The sequence below is a fragment of the Aaosphaeria arxii genome, assembly GCF_010015735.1.
Source record: "Aaosphaeria arxii CBS 175.79 unplaced genomic scaffold BU24scaffold_6, whole genome shotgun sequence".
Lineage (NCBI taxonomy): Eukaryota > Fungi > Ascomycota > Dothideomycetes > Pleosporales > Aaosphaeria > Aaosphaeria arxii.
This window is the reverse complement of record NW_022983479.1, coordinates 905,304-919,422: the sequence shown is the minus strand read 5'-3', so window position 1 is coordinate 919,422 and position 14,119 is coordinate 905,304. Positions and strand designations below refer to the sequence as shown.

Here is a 14,119-nt window from a genome sequence, read left to right as displayed (position 1 = left end):
CAGAGTATGAAGTTGGAGTGTTCACAGATGTGAGGCTGTTGCGGCTTGAGGAATTGTTTGTAGGGATTCGTCGCAAATAGATGTGAATTGATATATACATAGCGCTACGCCTCACAAAAGAAAGTATTCAGAATTGAACAAATAGCACTGAGTCCATGTATAAACACTACTCGACTGGAATGTATGTACAAATTGTATCTACTTTTGGCAAATAGCTATCCGCCGTGGTGCTTGTGATGATTGATAACGGTTAGGGGTAACAAGATCCCAAATGAACGACGTTAGATTTAACGTGGTAAACGCTAGATGACAGAGCTTTTCCAATTGGCTTATATTCCGCGGCCTTTATTCGGAAAAGGGTTGTGATAGTACTGGTCGTTACAGAAGGTATAGGCGTAAGTGTGGGATATTTACCGGCTGAATGCAGCAGCATTCAGCACATACTGCAGAAGCGAAAGCAAGGCCACGCGGCACGGAGTTTAACGATTGAAGCCAAGTACATCTCGTCTGTGGTAAGGGAAAAATTCCGGTTCGCAAGCATGTGTGCCTATATTACATGCGTTAAAGGTAGGCGGATCGACGCAGGGTCAGTTCCTGCAGCGCACGTGCATTCCGATAGTGCCTGAATGCGTGACCCGCGAGAAGATGCAGTAGCACGTTCCGAAAAGGGGCAGGTTTCTTGGAAGTTGGTATATTGATTTTTGGCCCGGTTTTCTGGACATTGTTGCGAAGCCGAGGTGATGCGCACCCATGTGATGACTTATAGGTCTCATCGTGGACTATAGCTGGTTGAGCTCATGTTGGAGCCGGGGGAGGTCAGGGTAATGGTAGCCGAGAGATCGATCTTGTATCTTCCCAAATAACGGATTTGCGTGTTTGTTTTGACTTGCCACTCCTCCATAATGCCTAGGCGCTGTTGTTGGAGTGCTTAGATTGGATCTTATCGTCGTTCAAGCAAAAGTGGAGGATTTCCGGTCTACTCGCAAGTTACGAGCATCTTCCTTATGACACCCATAAGTGTACCGTTCTCCAATGCAGCAGCAACTCTTTCTTTATCACCAAGCTGTTTGTTGACTGCCTCATCAGTGCTATGCGTACCCTTCTTGATGCGAACATCAATTCGGAACCGGGGAGGCAGCGCTTGCTCAAGTCGGACGCGAACTCCCAAGCCAATGACGGTAGCTAAGGAGCAGTGTGTAATCGTGGGTGTTATTTCTACAAGGACAGTGCTTATAGACGAGTGTGGAGATTGCGGTGGCTGTATGAAGATGTCCGGTAGGTTGACAACAGCCAGGGAACCAAGGGAGAGGGGATGTTCGGGATCGGAAATGGACGATATGAGGTCTAAAGAGAAGACACAGATTAGCCAAATCTTCCTTTGCCGAATATGCAAAATACAAATCACGATGATGTTGAAAGCCTCACAAGCTACGCACCATAAATCTCTTGCTCATCAATGTCTTCCACGGAGCCGTCATCGGAGTCGGAGGACGAATATGACTGCTCGAAGGGATCATTCAGGTAGTTGTATGCAGGAATGAGATCATCAAAGAGCCCTGTGCCTCCATCCTCCCGCTTCTTCGCGACTGCTTCCCTATGGCGAGAGGGAAGGTCTGAGGGGTTGAGGATAGTGGGGTTGGCGTTTTGCTTATCGTCCTCCATGGCGAGCGAACGTGTGTCGGAGAAGTCGTTGGCAAAAGCGGTATGTCAACACGTATTCGATTCTTAAAATCACGAGAGTAGTACTGTTGGAGTCGTCAGGTTGTAGTTACGGTGAGTTCCAAAGATTGGAGAATATGAAGATGCATCATCCAAAAGTTGCGATAAGTTTCGCCAAGCCAAATGCGGGTTCCATTCCTCCTGATTGGTGGGGCTCGACGTCGCCTTTACAAATCATTGCAATGCTATTACTACCCAGCGCTCGCAATATGAAATTGTGCCATCTTATCTCTACTCAAACGCTCCTAAATTGCTGGTTGATATCCTGTAGCTGCTGGTCGATATCCTGTAGCATAGGTTAAAACATAAAAGCCTTGATCTGGGGTGGCCGATATAGGATCCCCCTCATTTCTCTTGGTAACTCTATAGGTGGATTTGACCCGATTCGGCACAGCCAACCAATTATACTGGCTATCATGTTTTTGATTCGACACTCGCTGCTGCAGGTGGCTATTGGATTTCATCAATTGCCGTATGCTGTGTTACGTATCTAGGTATTCAGCTTCTAGATTGTATCAACACAAAAGTGCATGAGATCGTTCGAACAGTGCTTCGTTCATCTTGACGAGTAGCAAATGATCACTATCCCTAGTATACAATAAGGCAGAGGGCAGTTCAGCCGCTCTGTGCTGACGATAGCATGACCCGTGATCTTGACTGTCAGACCAGTCACTTTGGATACCTAGGTACACAACTAGGTAAATTATGGTTGCTGATCCACCAAGCCCGTTTGCCGAGCGTTCGAAAATCGATGAAAATAACGTTTACAAGGGTGCTGATCATTCGTAAATGGTCAATAATAATGCCTTGGAGACAGCATGAGGACGAGGATGAGAAGAGAGCAATACTGATGCCAAGAACAACGTGAGTATTGACTTTGCGGTAGGCACGGATCCACTATTCCGGGATCTGCTGACAAAGACCTTCGCAATCAGAATCAACCTGGATCCCCGGTAAGCAAACTGGAGAAGGGTAAAGTGTAAACATCTAGTTATGCTTTTTCCAATACATACTGTGTACTCGACCAATATTCCGTATGCCCTACGAAGATCCATGTCGCCCCTGGGAGCAGTAGCACTGCCGTCGGTGACTTACCCCTCGCACCAAAAACAGGGCAGGTCTGCCTGATGCAACCCATTCGCCGAATATGACCGCTTTGCTACACCATCTCCACCAAGATTTGCCGCCCATGGTCCCTCAGTCGGAAGCTGGGAATGCTTTCCTCATTTATGCACACGCCCATACTCTCTTGAACCGTACAGCCTTTGTCAGCGGCTGACGTAGGCTCTAAATCGCCATTACATAGAATGGAATACTACGACACTTCTGGTAAACCACGCGCTGTCAGATGTCGCTCGAACCAGCGCCACACATGACCAAGGCTTTACTTGCCTGCTAGCGGGTCCTGGGGAAGCGTAATGGTCGGCGTGGGCCCTGCGTTATAAAGGGCGAACTTGGAGGAAGGGGGGATGTTGCCAAGATCAAATCCTACCAATATCATGCGAAGGTCAGGCCTGTCATAAGGAGTTTACCCTACATTTATCTGATAGGACTGGTTGGGGAGTCGACCCTGAACTAAAATTATTGACGAAGGATACGCAATGCTTCTAGAGGCATCGTGGAAGCACTGCGCTGGTGGATGCCAGGGCAAACGCGGAGCGGTAGGACGAAGCGAGAATGCCAGCCTGCATTCGTACCCAGACTCCCAGAGTTGCCCCTCAGCTATGCTGATCAGTTCAACCCCCAACCCTGTTGTACGCTCAGGCACGCGGCGTGTCCGAGACGGCCCTTGTAAATCGCGAGCAGGAACCAAGGACTTGGGATCTCATAGCGATTCGAGTGACTGACGTGGTTGGCCGCTACAGATTGACTGAGCTAGGCAAAGTCCACTCCTGCTCACTCACACAAGCAATGCTTCGCGGGAGCAACCGACAATGGTCACTACAGAAAAGATGACGGAAGATGCACAGGGCCGGCCATTCCAACATGCACACCGCACCTGAGGGTACGGTTTACGTTCGATATACGGAGTATACGATTCTTAGATACAGCTTCATGCATTCTTACCAGCCATCGTGCCTGCTTCTTTAGCGCAACACCGTGGCCGGGCCGTATAATAGGATGGGATGGATGAGGATAGGGATGAACATGATCTGACAGTGGAGATCATCTACCTTCATTCAGAGCTGGACTTGGCAAGGTAAATTGATTCGAGTGAGCAGCACTGTCGCGTGCAGTTGAAATCAAGCAGCACCCATCCGGGTTATGGACGTGGGGTGCTTCGCATCATAGGTTTTCTCTCCCTTGCCTTGTTCGATACTGCACAAGCCTGCTCTACGCAAGGCGAAAGGCTCGTGGGTGTACCAAAATCGTTCAATCTCATCCCATCACACGCGGCAAAATCTACCAACACTCTGGAGACACGATCTTTGAAGACTTGGAGATTGCCGCATTTCATTCATGCAAAACATGGTCGATAGTCCGTCGAGAAATAAGATTGCGCCGTCGACACGCGATTGAACAACCGATGGGCGACCAATAAACCGCCGGCGCAAACAAGGTCCTGGTTGTTCACAGAAGTATTGTTTCATGCGCGCTACGATGCCCGGGAGTTATCTTGTGGTCAAAGCCTACCAGTTTGGACCAATGAAGGGCAGCTGTTACGCCGAGGCACTTCCACCTGGTAATGCAGCAACATGGCTCGTGTGGCCATGCGCTCGACCAGATACAAGCTAGCCATCAGGATCCTTCTGTTGGCGGGAGGCTGCATGACATCTTCAGCAATAATACAAAGTACAAGTACGAATCTAAGAGCAAGGAGGTCAGCCCGCCGTGCACCGTGCGAGCGAGAACAAAGAGGCGTATGGCCAAGGAACGATGCTTCCATTTCTTTCTGGTTATGTAATGCGCCCTACAGTGTTATTCGCATTCACTGTTCACCACCATTATCCCGGGTGATTCGGGAAGTGACAATTACTGAAAGACAACAACAGCCTGTCGTGGACGAAATCTTAGTTCCGCTCCAGCCTTGTGATGACAGAGCGCAAGTTCATCTCGTATTCCAACGGTCGAGTAGTGTACATCTCACCCATATTAACAGTGCGGGTAATGGTTAGATGCTACGCCGCATTGTGCACTCCGTATCCGCTTTCTTATTGTCGATATCCACTATTCTGGTACTTTTGTTATTACACAGTATGCGGAACACCCTGAGACCAAATGCGTACTTGTAGTCGCAAATATAGGCGTGTGCACTCTTTTCGTCATTGCGAGTCGTCTGGCACTGGGGCATGTCAGCAGTAGTTAGCCGCTGTCATAGTGTGCATTGGAGACAGTGGTGGAGTTCTCCGTCCAAATCTCTCGAGGGGGATTTCAGGAGTGATGTGTGCTAACCCGGGCGCCCACTTGGACAGTACAGACCAGGTGCTACGATGCTTGTGGGAAATGTAGGGCAGAGTTGAATGACTGGAGGCAGCCAGGCCAGGTTCATGGCGTAAGAGACTTCGTCGAATTTGCAACTACTGGAGGTCGCCGTCCTATGGCAAAGGGCTCTCACGGCAGAGTCTCGGTGGGTGAGACTTGAGTAGGCGCCAGGGCATGCATGTTGCCGCTCTTGTGTATCCTTCTGAGCTCCCGCCACTTGGTCGCCGGAGTGGTGGGTAGGCTGGTCACTGATGGTAACTATGACCCGACTACTCGTAGTAGGGCCTTTCTTTGTCGACAAGAGAGATTCGACGCTGCTTCTACCACGACCTACAGTAATGTGTACGTACAAGGTAGTACGTAGTACGTACTCCGTGTACTGTAAAGCTCTGTGTAGGGAGGGTATACCGTATGCTTAGGTAAAGGAAAGGCCACAGCGCCGGGCAGTGCCGCCATCCCCTATTCCTGTTTGAAGAGCCAGGGAATGATGATACCACTGGCCTTCGAAAGGCTACGAAGTCTCTAGGTAGGTAGGGGGTCCAACTCCAACGTCGAAGCATCCGACTTGCCTTCTCTGACTAGAGAACGTTGTAGACAAGACCCCTGCCTAAGGGCTTTGGTGCTTGTGCACGGCCAGTCTGTGGCACTCCCAAATCCTCGCCCCCCCACACACAAAACGCGGCAGTTTCTTAACTTCAGACACTACTGGAGTTGCACTTACGAACGACGACTATTTGTGCGCAGGGACACTTAACTGACTCTCAAGCCGCACACCCCCTCCCCCTCCTCTTCCCTTGATCCCGATCTGGCTGTTTTGAGGGCTGAGTGTATTACGCTCAGTGGTATTGATGGTTGCTGCTTCACTCCACCCACCTACTTTGCCCCTTGTCTGGTAGTGACGCCTACCCTCTCTCCACCGCGCATAGCTTTGCGACAGCATCGTCGTCCCTCCCACCCCCCAGGCCCCATCGGAAACCATTTTCAGGACTATCAGGCAATCCAGGAGAACCAAGCTCAGCGCTCAAGTGGCGCCTGCAGGAGACAAAACGATCCTTGTATGCCAGATTGCTCATTATTCTATGTATCGTATGCGGCGCCTTGACTACGCCCATCACCCGAAGAGCCTACCACGCCTGCTAACCATCACTGGCGTTGCGGAGATTTCTTTCCCGCCATAGAGCTGTACATTAGAGCCTGCGCGGCCTCTTCCAGCGGCCCTTTTTGGCACTTTTTGGGTTTCCTCTCGTTGTGTCTCCAGTTCCGCTTGCGTTCGGTCGGTCTAGACGGCCAGCTTACCCTCATTGGCCATTCCTTAACTTACACTCACACACCGCACACCTGCACTCCACCACCCACCGGGTGTCTTAGGGAAGCATCGAGGGGACGATTGACACTCAAGCGAAACCGAGACCAACCCCGCGCTGCTCTCTCAACTACTCTGTTACCCGTCTAGCTTCCAACGAACCATCGAACCAAATAACAAAACTACCGAATCACCAGAGCATTACTTCGAGTCTCTCCTTTTATCGCGACTGAACCTGGACATATACATTGCTCACCACTTTGCGTACTGCCCGGCGAGGAGGACGTCCTCTGCTTCCCCGTATTTTGGCCTTTCGTAACCATGCCCAACGAGTCCACTGGCCGCCCGCTTCTCCCACAAACCGCCCAGATGCAGAGCTTCACGTTTGCGCCGCCAACGCTGGCGCCGCGCGAGAATCAACGAAGTACGCGATTCCATCCTCCGTAGCTGTAATGGCCGTAGCACAGAAATGCCCGAGGACTGACTAAATGCGCAGATTATGTCTTTGTCGACGAACACAACAGACACAAGCGCTTGAAAGGTGAGTTCCACTATTCAAACATCTTCCCTTCCACATGACTGTAGAAGTGGGATTTCGGACCTCTTATTAATTCGACGCAGTTATGAGAGCATGCGAAGGATGCCGGCGCCGTAAAATCAAATGCGACGCCGCAACTACAAATGCGTGGCCTTGCGCCGCGTGCATCCGGTTGAAGCTGAACTGTGTGCCACCAACCGTGAGTTATGATAAAGACTTCAACCCTAATTCTCAAACTTTCGAACTCGACGCCAAATCGGTCGAATATGCACCAGCTCCGATTGATACCCAGCAACACTATCAACGACACAGTATAAGCGGACCTATTCCACACGGAGGGATGCCCCAACACATGGCACCTCCACTAACCACTCCCGTAACTGGCACCTATCCGGACGGGAGAATGTATCAAACCGCACCTTACGTGGATCATTCGCCCACGGAGCAGATGCCTTACCAACACATGTCACAAGCTCAAGTCGTTCAACAAAATATCAATTATACACCACAGCAGCAACTGTATTCGGAACCGCCAGCAAGCGCCCCTCCGGTGCCAATGAGTGCGACGGATGCCGAGAGTAGCTGGCGGCATGAGACACCTTCCGATCTGGCTGAAGCCCTTGGAGAACTGAAGATCGATCATACTGCAGTTGGTGAGAATCCAGTCCTTTCCGACTTCCTAGAATAGTTGTTAACTTGAGTAGCACCATACATTGCCAACCAGAAGAAGACTTTGGCGGAAACGCCCGCGCAGGAAGAGTATGAGCTACAGTTGCCGCCCTCTACAAGCCTGGATCACACTGTACGCATACCGCCAGAGATGATGCCTTCTGAAGAACAAGCACTTCACTACTTCGATTACTTCTTCACCAACATCCATCCCTACTGTCCAGTGGTGAACAAAGCATATTTCTACCAACAATGGCAGACGGCGCGGGACTCCATATCGCCGCTCATGCTCGAAGCCATCTTTGCGTGCTCATTGCTCATGCTCGGATTGTCCTCAGAAGGCAACAAGTGGCTTGCTCTTGCTGCCAGTCAGTATTTCAGCATCACCCTCGTGAAAACCATGTACTGACTATTTCTTTAGGGCATGAAGAAAGCTTCAAAGATGTCTCCCGGTTAAGCACGATGCAGGCAATGATACTTCTTATGAAAGCTAGGGAATCTTCACCGAAACGTGGCTACTTCTGGCGTTCTTGGATGACCGTTGTGTCGCTTGTCGCGATGGCAAAAGACCTGGAGATTGACGAGCATTACGATATGCACCAGATGGGCAAGCCCTGTGGTTCTTCTATTCATGATTGCATCGCAAAGACCCGCGTTTGGCACACCCTGTTTATACTTGAGGTGATGGTTGGAGGTCCTCAAGGTAGGCATCAGTTTTCCTGTGGTACCATACGTCTTCTCATTTTGCTAATCACTATATTAGGGCGCTATGACTTTGGTGTGTCCACGGATACAGTTGACTTCGAAATGCCCCGACCCCTTCCTGCACTTGACAATGCCGAGTTCCAAGTCTCTCGTCAATTCACCCAGTATATCCGCATCGTGAAGAACATACAACAGACGACTCTTACCTATGGACGATTAAGGAAACGCACCGACGACTGGGCTATGGATCCTAACTTCGTTCAACACAACGTAGACTACCCTATGTGGATGAGGGAATTACCGGAGGACATGCAGATCATGTATCCACCTGATGGATCCGCACCATGGATTCCATCGCACTACATTGCGAACATGCATTGCTATCACTACCTAGGGGTGATAATGCATGTCCGCCCTCAGCTTCAAGCTGTTTCTGACAGCTATGACGAAGTCTGGAAGCAACACATGCTGACGTGTTATTCCGCCGCAAAGAATATGTGCAAACTTCAGGAAGCAATCTTGAAGACCTACGGGCTCCCAGGTCTGTTGTGTATGGTTAGAGGCATAAGCTTCACTATTTACTCTGTATTAACTTGCACAATGCTTCATCTAGTAAGTTCCGAAGGCTCCCCCTTCCCAGCAGGCTTTCTAACTTGACAGGTTGCCATTACTTGCCCCGACCCAGAGTTAAGCAACGATGCGAGGGAATTCTTCGTGAGACACATGCGAATTTTAGAGACCTGCAAGCCCGCTTGGCCAATGCCGGAGATGCACCAGCAAGTGGACAACTTGCGTCAGGCCTTTTCCGCGGATGTGACAAAGCCGTTCGAGCTGAAGCCAACTTTCCCGTTTGGAAGCCCGCAAGTAGCTACACAATCTAGCCCTTTGAGCAATGCGGGTTCTTACCGGTCGCGTCTTCCAAGCCAGCAGTCCCCTCTGGAACAACCAGGTCAGGTCAACTACCATGCACATCCCATCACACCACCGATTTCGGCATCCGACCACGATCCCAAGACTGACTCTCCCGTAGCCCAGTCCCTGGTTATGATGGCCGCTGGACAACGGGCGCCGCAGAACCAAGCGAGTATGCAAATGCAGGAGCCCGCACAATGGAATCCACAGCGTCTGCTAGAGTGAGTTTTCCTTCTCCCTAGTCTTCCTTGCCTTAGACTAACTCAATGCTTCACAGTCAATGGAATGTAGCCTTCGGTACGCCCCCTCCCAGCACTACGTCTCAATCGTCCCCGCCTCTAAGAGCCCCACCAACAGGCAACTATGATGTCCGGACACCTCAGGAAGCCAGCCAGGCCAACTACCAATTACCTAACGCATCTCCGCAATCCAGCAGTCTTCAGGGCACTCAGGGCCAACTACCATCTTCTGGTTATGCAACTCCCAGTGTTAACTACGTTACCCCAACAATGTGGCAAGAGGTTGTCGCAAGCTCGTTTTCTGATAACCTCAAACGACGATGGGATCATGGCAACACTGGCATGATCGATACCACCATGTATAAACGGAGCAGATGATAGGGCACCAATGAGCAGAGGGCCAATGGCGGGCCTTGAGTTACGGCCCGTAATTATACACCCTAATAACAATATCCTACAGAACCTTTCACTCGAAAAGGACGAACTCGATGAACGCCACAGGCTACTCCAAATACGCCCGGCTAAGCAGCATGCCATCTCGAGAAATAACTTAGCTGATGAGGGGTTCAACTCCAAAAATGTTTAATTACATGCAAAGGTTTCCCAAGAGCGCAGTGGATTTATTTTCCATAATTGGGGGCCAAGACGCGAATGAGATGCGCTACCTAATGACCTCAAAATTCATGAGAGATCCAAAAAATCACGGCCAGCGAGCCTTGAGCAACATTCGATGAATTAGCGTACGGAACATAGTTTCGGTTTTTCCTAGGCAACTTGATGGACTTTCATTTTGGGCCACCAGCACTGCGATGACGGAAAAGGCGCTTGCGGTCTCTTTCGAGATCCGAACTGTCAATTTTTTTTACACACATCCAACCTTGTACCATTATCTAGTTTATAGTACCAAAGGTACATGAGACGGGGAAACGCAGCATATTGGCATTCTTAGCCCCATGTCACCATCTGGAATGGTATAATCTTATTCTCGACAGAGGTCTTTCATTTGCCTCCGTCTGTTCACAACGTCTCCAATCTCGACCGTATGCACAGTCCTAGTTCAACGACCAGTACGATCATACTGATCGACATCGGAGCAGCGGAAGTACTATACTCGACAGTAAACCCATGACGCGCGAAAGAATTATGAAGTTGGAACCGAGTCCCACCCACATGCTGGCCAGCACCCTGGCAAATTACTCCGCATCTCAATGAACTGGTGCTAACCGGATTTTCGATTGAATTATACAGGCGCAATATATTCAGCGTGGCAACTCTTGCCGCGTCCTCCAACCACGGTTAACGTTGTTCTAGTGAGAGAATCCGGGATGGCTCTAGTGCATCCGCACTGTACATGCCCTGCATTGATCAATTTCAACCCGGTGTGAATGCGTGCAGTAGCTTCCTAGCGAAGCCCAACTTCGACAACTTCTGAATGCAGACGTACAATATGTACACATTTGATTCCGAGGTCAGGCTGGACGATGTACATGCGCTCGTCATCTCGAGCAGACCAATATGGGTCTGCATCAGCCGACATGCACGAAGCTCTTACGACCACAAGGGACCTTGAATCATGTCCATACAATAGGGTGGCAGGCATCAGTGATCACTAGAAAGATATCAACGGTAGGTTCCGTGGTGATTGCGATTTTATCGTTGTCCAGCCTAGAAAAACCTCCCGAGATTCCGTGCCCGTTGTGGCAACGCCCAGCAAAATGCAACGCATCGTCTGAGCATCACCCTAAGGCTCTGGTCCTTGCAGAGAGTGTGTGGCTTTATTGTCACACCCTGTGCGTGCAGCAGGCCAGCCTGTTCCCCAGGCAAAAGTCAACCTCCAAGTATGTTGGCCGCTGGCGAGGGACTGACTGCAGCACAGGGGCCACTTTGGCGCGCGCGCGCACAATGCACATACCCTCCAAGGGAAGGGAAGGGAAGTATGTAATACAATATTGTTTGCTTTAGCATGTATCTTGCAAAAGTACGCAGGCTGGCACTGGTTTAGCACGCGCTCGGGGATCGGTCTATCGATGTCTGCTGTTATCCCGAGGTTACCATCTGACATGTGAAGCCGGCGGCTGTACGCATTGACACACGCCATCGGCTGGAATAGCGGCTGGCTATGTGAACGGGCCTTTGACCGTCGCACCCGTGGGATTTTTGCGGAGTGACATCCTGGCTGCATGGCGTGCCGTGTTCTCTCGAAGAACATTGCGACCAGACCTCCAGAGTTGAACAAATCCATCCATGGACCATGCACACCAGCGACCATGGTACTGACGCTCAGGCCACGTGTCGAGGAACATCTCCCACGCGACCAGGGGCGGGTATGGATCTTGATAGCTGCGTTGAATCATCCCGCTATTATTCACGACGGCGATTGGCATAACGTTACCGTTCTATCTCTCTATCTTTGCACCTTTCTTTTTCGAACATCTTGGAATATATTGGAAAAACGGCATCTCTAGTGCCATTGACGTTCATCGATGCAGAAACAGAAGGTTCTATGCAGCCTTATACAAGGAGCGCAAGCCGACCTTCCAAAAACACACAAACGCCTGTCTACCGTTCGACACATCATCGGGTCTAGCGGTAGGCTCCGGATTCACACACTAACTTCTCAATCCCAGTTCCCAGCAGGAAGAGTTCTTCTGACTCGTCCGTCTATTGTATGACGAAAATCTCCCGCCAAGCAGCATGCAGTTGGTCCGATTCGGACATGTTCTCCAATAATTTAATTCTCGAAAGCCATCGGGCAAAACCTTACCCTCCCAGTGGAGGGAAGCTGTCATTCCCTCTTAATGCGGCCCGACTTTTGACGGCTTGGGGAATGCACGCAGCACGCTCAATCTCGACAATTTAATCCTCGCTTGGAAATTTGGCGAGCGTTTGTTTAGTGGAGACCCAACGACTGAAGAACGAGCTTTGCCGCGCCGGGTGTTCGATGACATGAGATGGTATGGGCAACTCGCAAGCCAACAAGAGGCCATCCTGAGCCAAACCTAATGCATCATGATATCTCATTTCTCGTAACGCGGATACGGTGGCTGCGTTGGTCATTTCTGGTAAGGACCAAGGGTCAAAACGACAGCATTCGTCCTACTAGCGTCAGACTGGGAAATGCTTTCCAAAGCACGAACCTTATATGTCCACTTAGCCCAATTAGTTGCACTTGCGAAACCGTTTCAGATCTGGTGAAGGGCACGATCCCTCCTCATCCTCTTCGTCCGATTTACTTCGGCCTCATCGCACCGACTTGATTGGGAGTTTGGAAGGCTTGGCTTTCCAAGCGGTGCTGTCTTCGACGACAACGTGAAACAGAAGTGCATGTACTATTCAGTCCTACAATAGTAGGGCAGAAGAAGCTGTGACAATCTTTACTCTTCCCGTCCCGCGAACACACTTGTAGGTAGGCCTTAGGAGCGGGGGCCCCCTCCATGTGTCAGAAACACTGTTCTGGAATGAGTGATCAGCACCATCTATTCACTGACAATCAGTTCGATTCTCACGCCTGTTCTATCGTTTCCAGACGGGCGACGGGACAGTAGCATCTCCACATGGTATGGCAATCTGAGTCGCGTACTTGAAACCACGCTTCATCAAAGCCTTATACAATGTGAGAGTCGGTGTAGACAAAGATTACCACTTTGGTACAGCTCGCAAGCCTAGTTCGATGGCAGAGAGTGCGCTGCAGGTGAAGGTGATGGAAGCTCATCACTCCGCGCGGGCCGCGCCATATTACCATTCTCGAAACCCTCGTCCACGCAGCTCAACAGAACGCAGGCATGCCTCACGTACATACGTCATTATGTGCGACATGATGATCTCGAGAGCCACGGTTGCTGATTTCCATTCGTTAGCTAGATGAATCTTTTAACGATAGTCCGTTGCATAAAAGCAAATATGCGCAATGCCTACTCCGGATAAACCCTCACATTGGAATACATATTATATTAGCACCATATCAATCAAGCAAGCCTCATATCCTTACACTAATTGCATTAGAGTCTAGGCCTGCAGTACTCTGCAGAAGACAAATAGTTTATCTCATCTGTCAGCGCTCACCTAAGCTTCTTTAAACGGACTACCTTCTTTGACATGACACTACCCGTAAACTAATCTGATCCCCACGATATACGGACAATTCTAGGCGTTCGCGCCAAAGGTACCACGTGTGTTACTTTAGGACTTTGATAGACCCAACATTTTACGCCAAAAAACATGCCCCTGCTTAGATCGAAAGAGCACGAAGCAGAACGAGAAGACGAATATCGTTTCAAAAGTCACGAAACAATTCAGATCCTTCTCCCGTTCTTCCGTGCTCGATACGAAAGGGAAAACTCCCAACAGTACGTGGGTGGTGTGATATTTTGCACATTCGAATCCATTCGGGGTTTCAAGCGTTACCTATTATGATGATTACTGCTTCTCTTTGAAGGACGACAACGAGTCGACGACTACATGACTTGTTTAGATCTTTTCTTTCGCAAACAGCGTCAAGGCTAAAGTACAGGTACCATAAGTTTTTCTATCCGGTTAGATCGGTCGGGAATGTCGATGTGTGACAGGGTAATACTTGAATCCTCCCCCTCCCCTCCCCCCAGCAAGCGTGCT

General features: G+C 50.0%; 3 protein-coding genes across 3 annotated transcripts; 1 reads left to right on the top strand and 2 right to left on the bottom strand.

The window, feature by feature from the left end:
• Positions 1-976: 976 nt before the first annotated feature.
• On the bottom strand, positions 977-1,662 carry BU24DRAFT_350384 (uncharacterized protein; the record flags this gene model as incomplete). The annotated part of the gene is made up of 2 exons (XM_033523641.1): positions 977-1,344; positions 1,437-1,662. 2 exons carry the CDS (start codon positions 1,660-1,662, stop codon positions 977-979), a joined length of 594 nt encoding a protein of 197 aa, XP_033381755.1.
• A 2,922-nt stretch (positions 1,663-4,584) lies between these two features.
• Positions 4,585-5,598, bottom strand: BU24DRAFT_452318 (uncharacterized protein; the record flags this gene model as incomplete). The annotated part of the gene is made up of 4 exons (XM_033531180.1): positions 4,585-4,892; positions 4,947-5,002; positions 5,113-5,472; positions 5,514-5,598. The coding sequence occupies 3 exons, from the start codon at positions 5,596-5,598 to the stop codon at positions 4,983-4,985; spliced, it is 465 nt and encodes a 154-aa protein (XP_033381754.1). The 3' UTR covers positions 4,585-4,892; positions 4,947-4,982.
• A 1,216-nt stretch (positions 5,599-6,814) lies between these two features.
• On the top strand, positions 6,815-9,886 carry BU24DRAFT_349768 (uncharacterized protein; the record flags this gene model as incomplete). Its single annotated transcript, XM_033523620.1, has 8 exons — positions 6,815-6,869; positions 6,942-6,986; positions 7,067-7,636; positions 7,688-8,020; positions 8,074-8,355; positions 8,416-8,969; positions 9,018-9,490; positions 9,547-9,886. The coding sequence occupies 8 exons, from the start codon at positions 6,815-6,817 to the stop codon at positions 9,884-9,886; spliced, it is 2,652 nt and encodes an 883-aa protein (XP_033381753.1).
• Between the last annotated feature and the right edge of the window lie 4,233 nt (positions 9,887-14,119).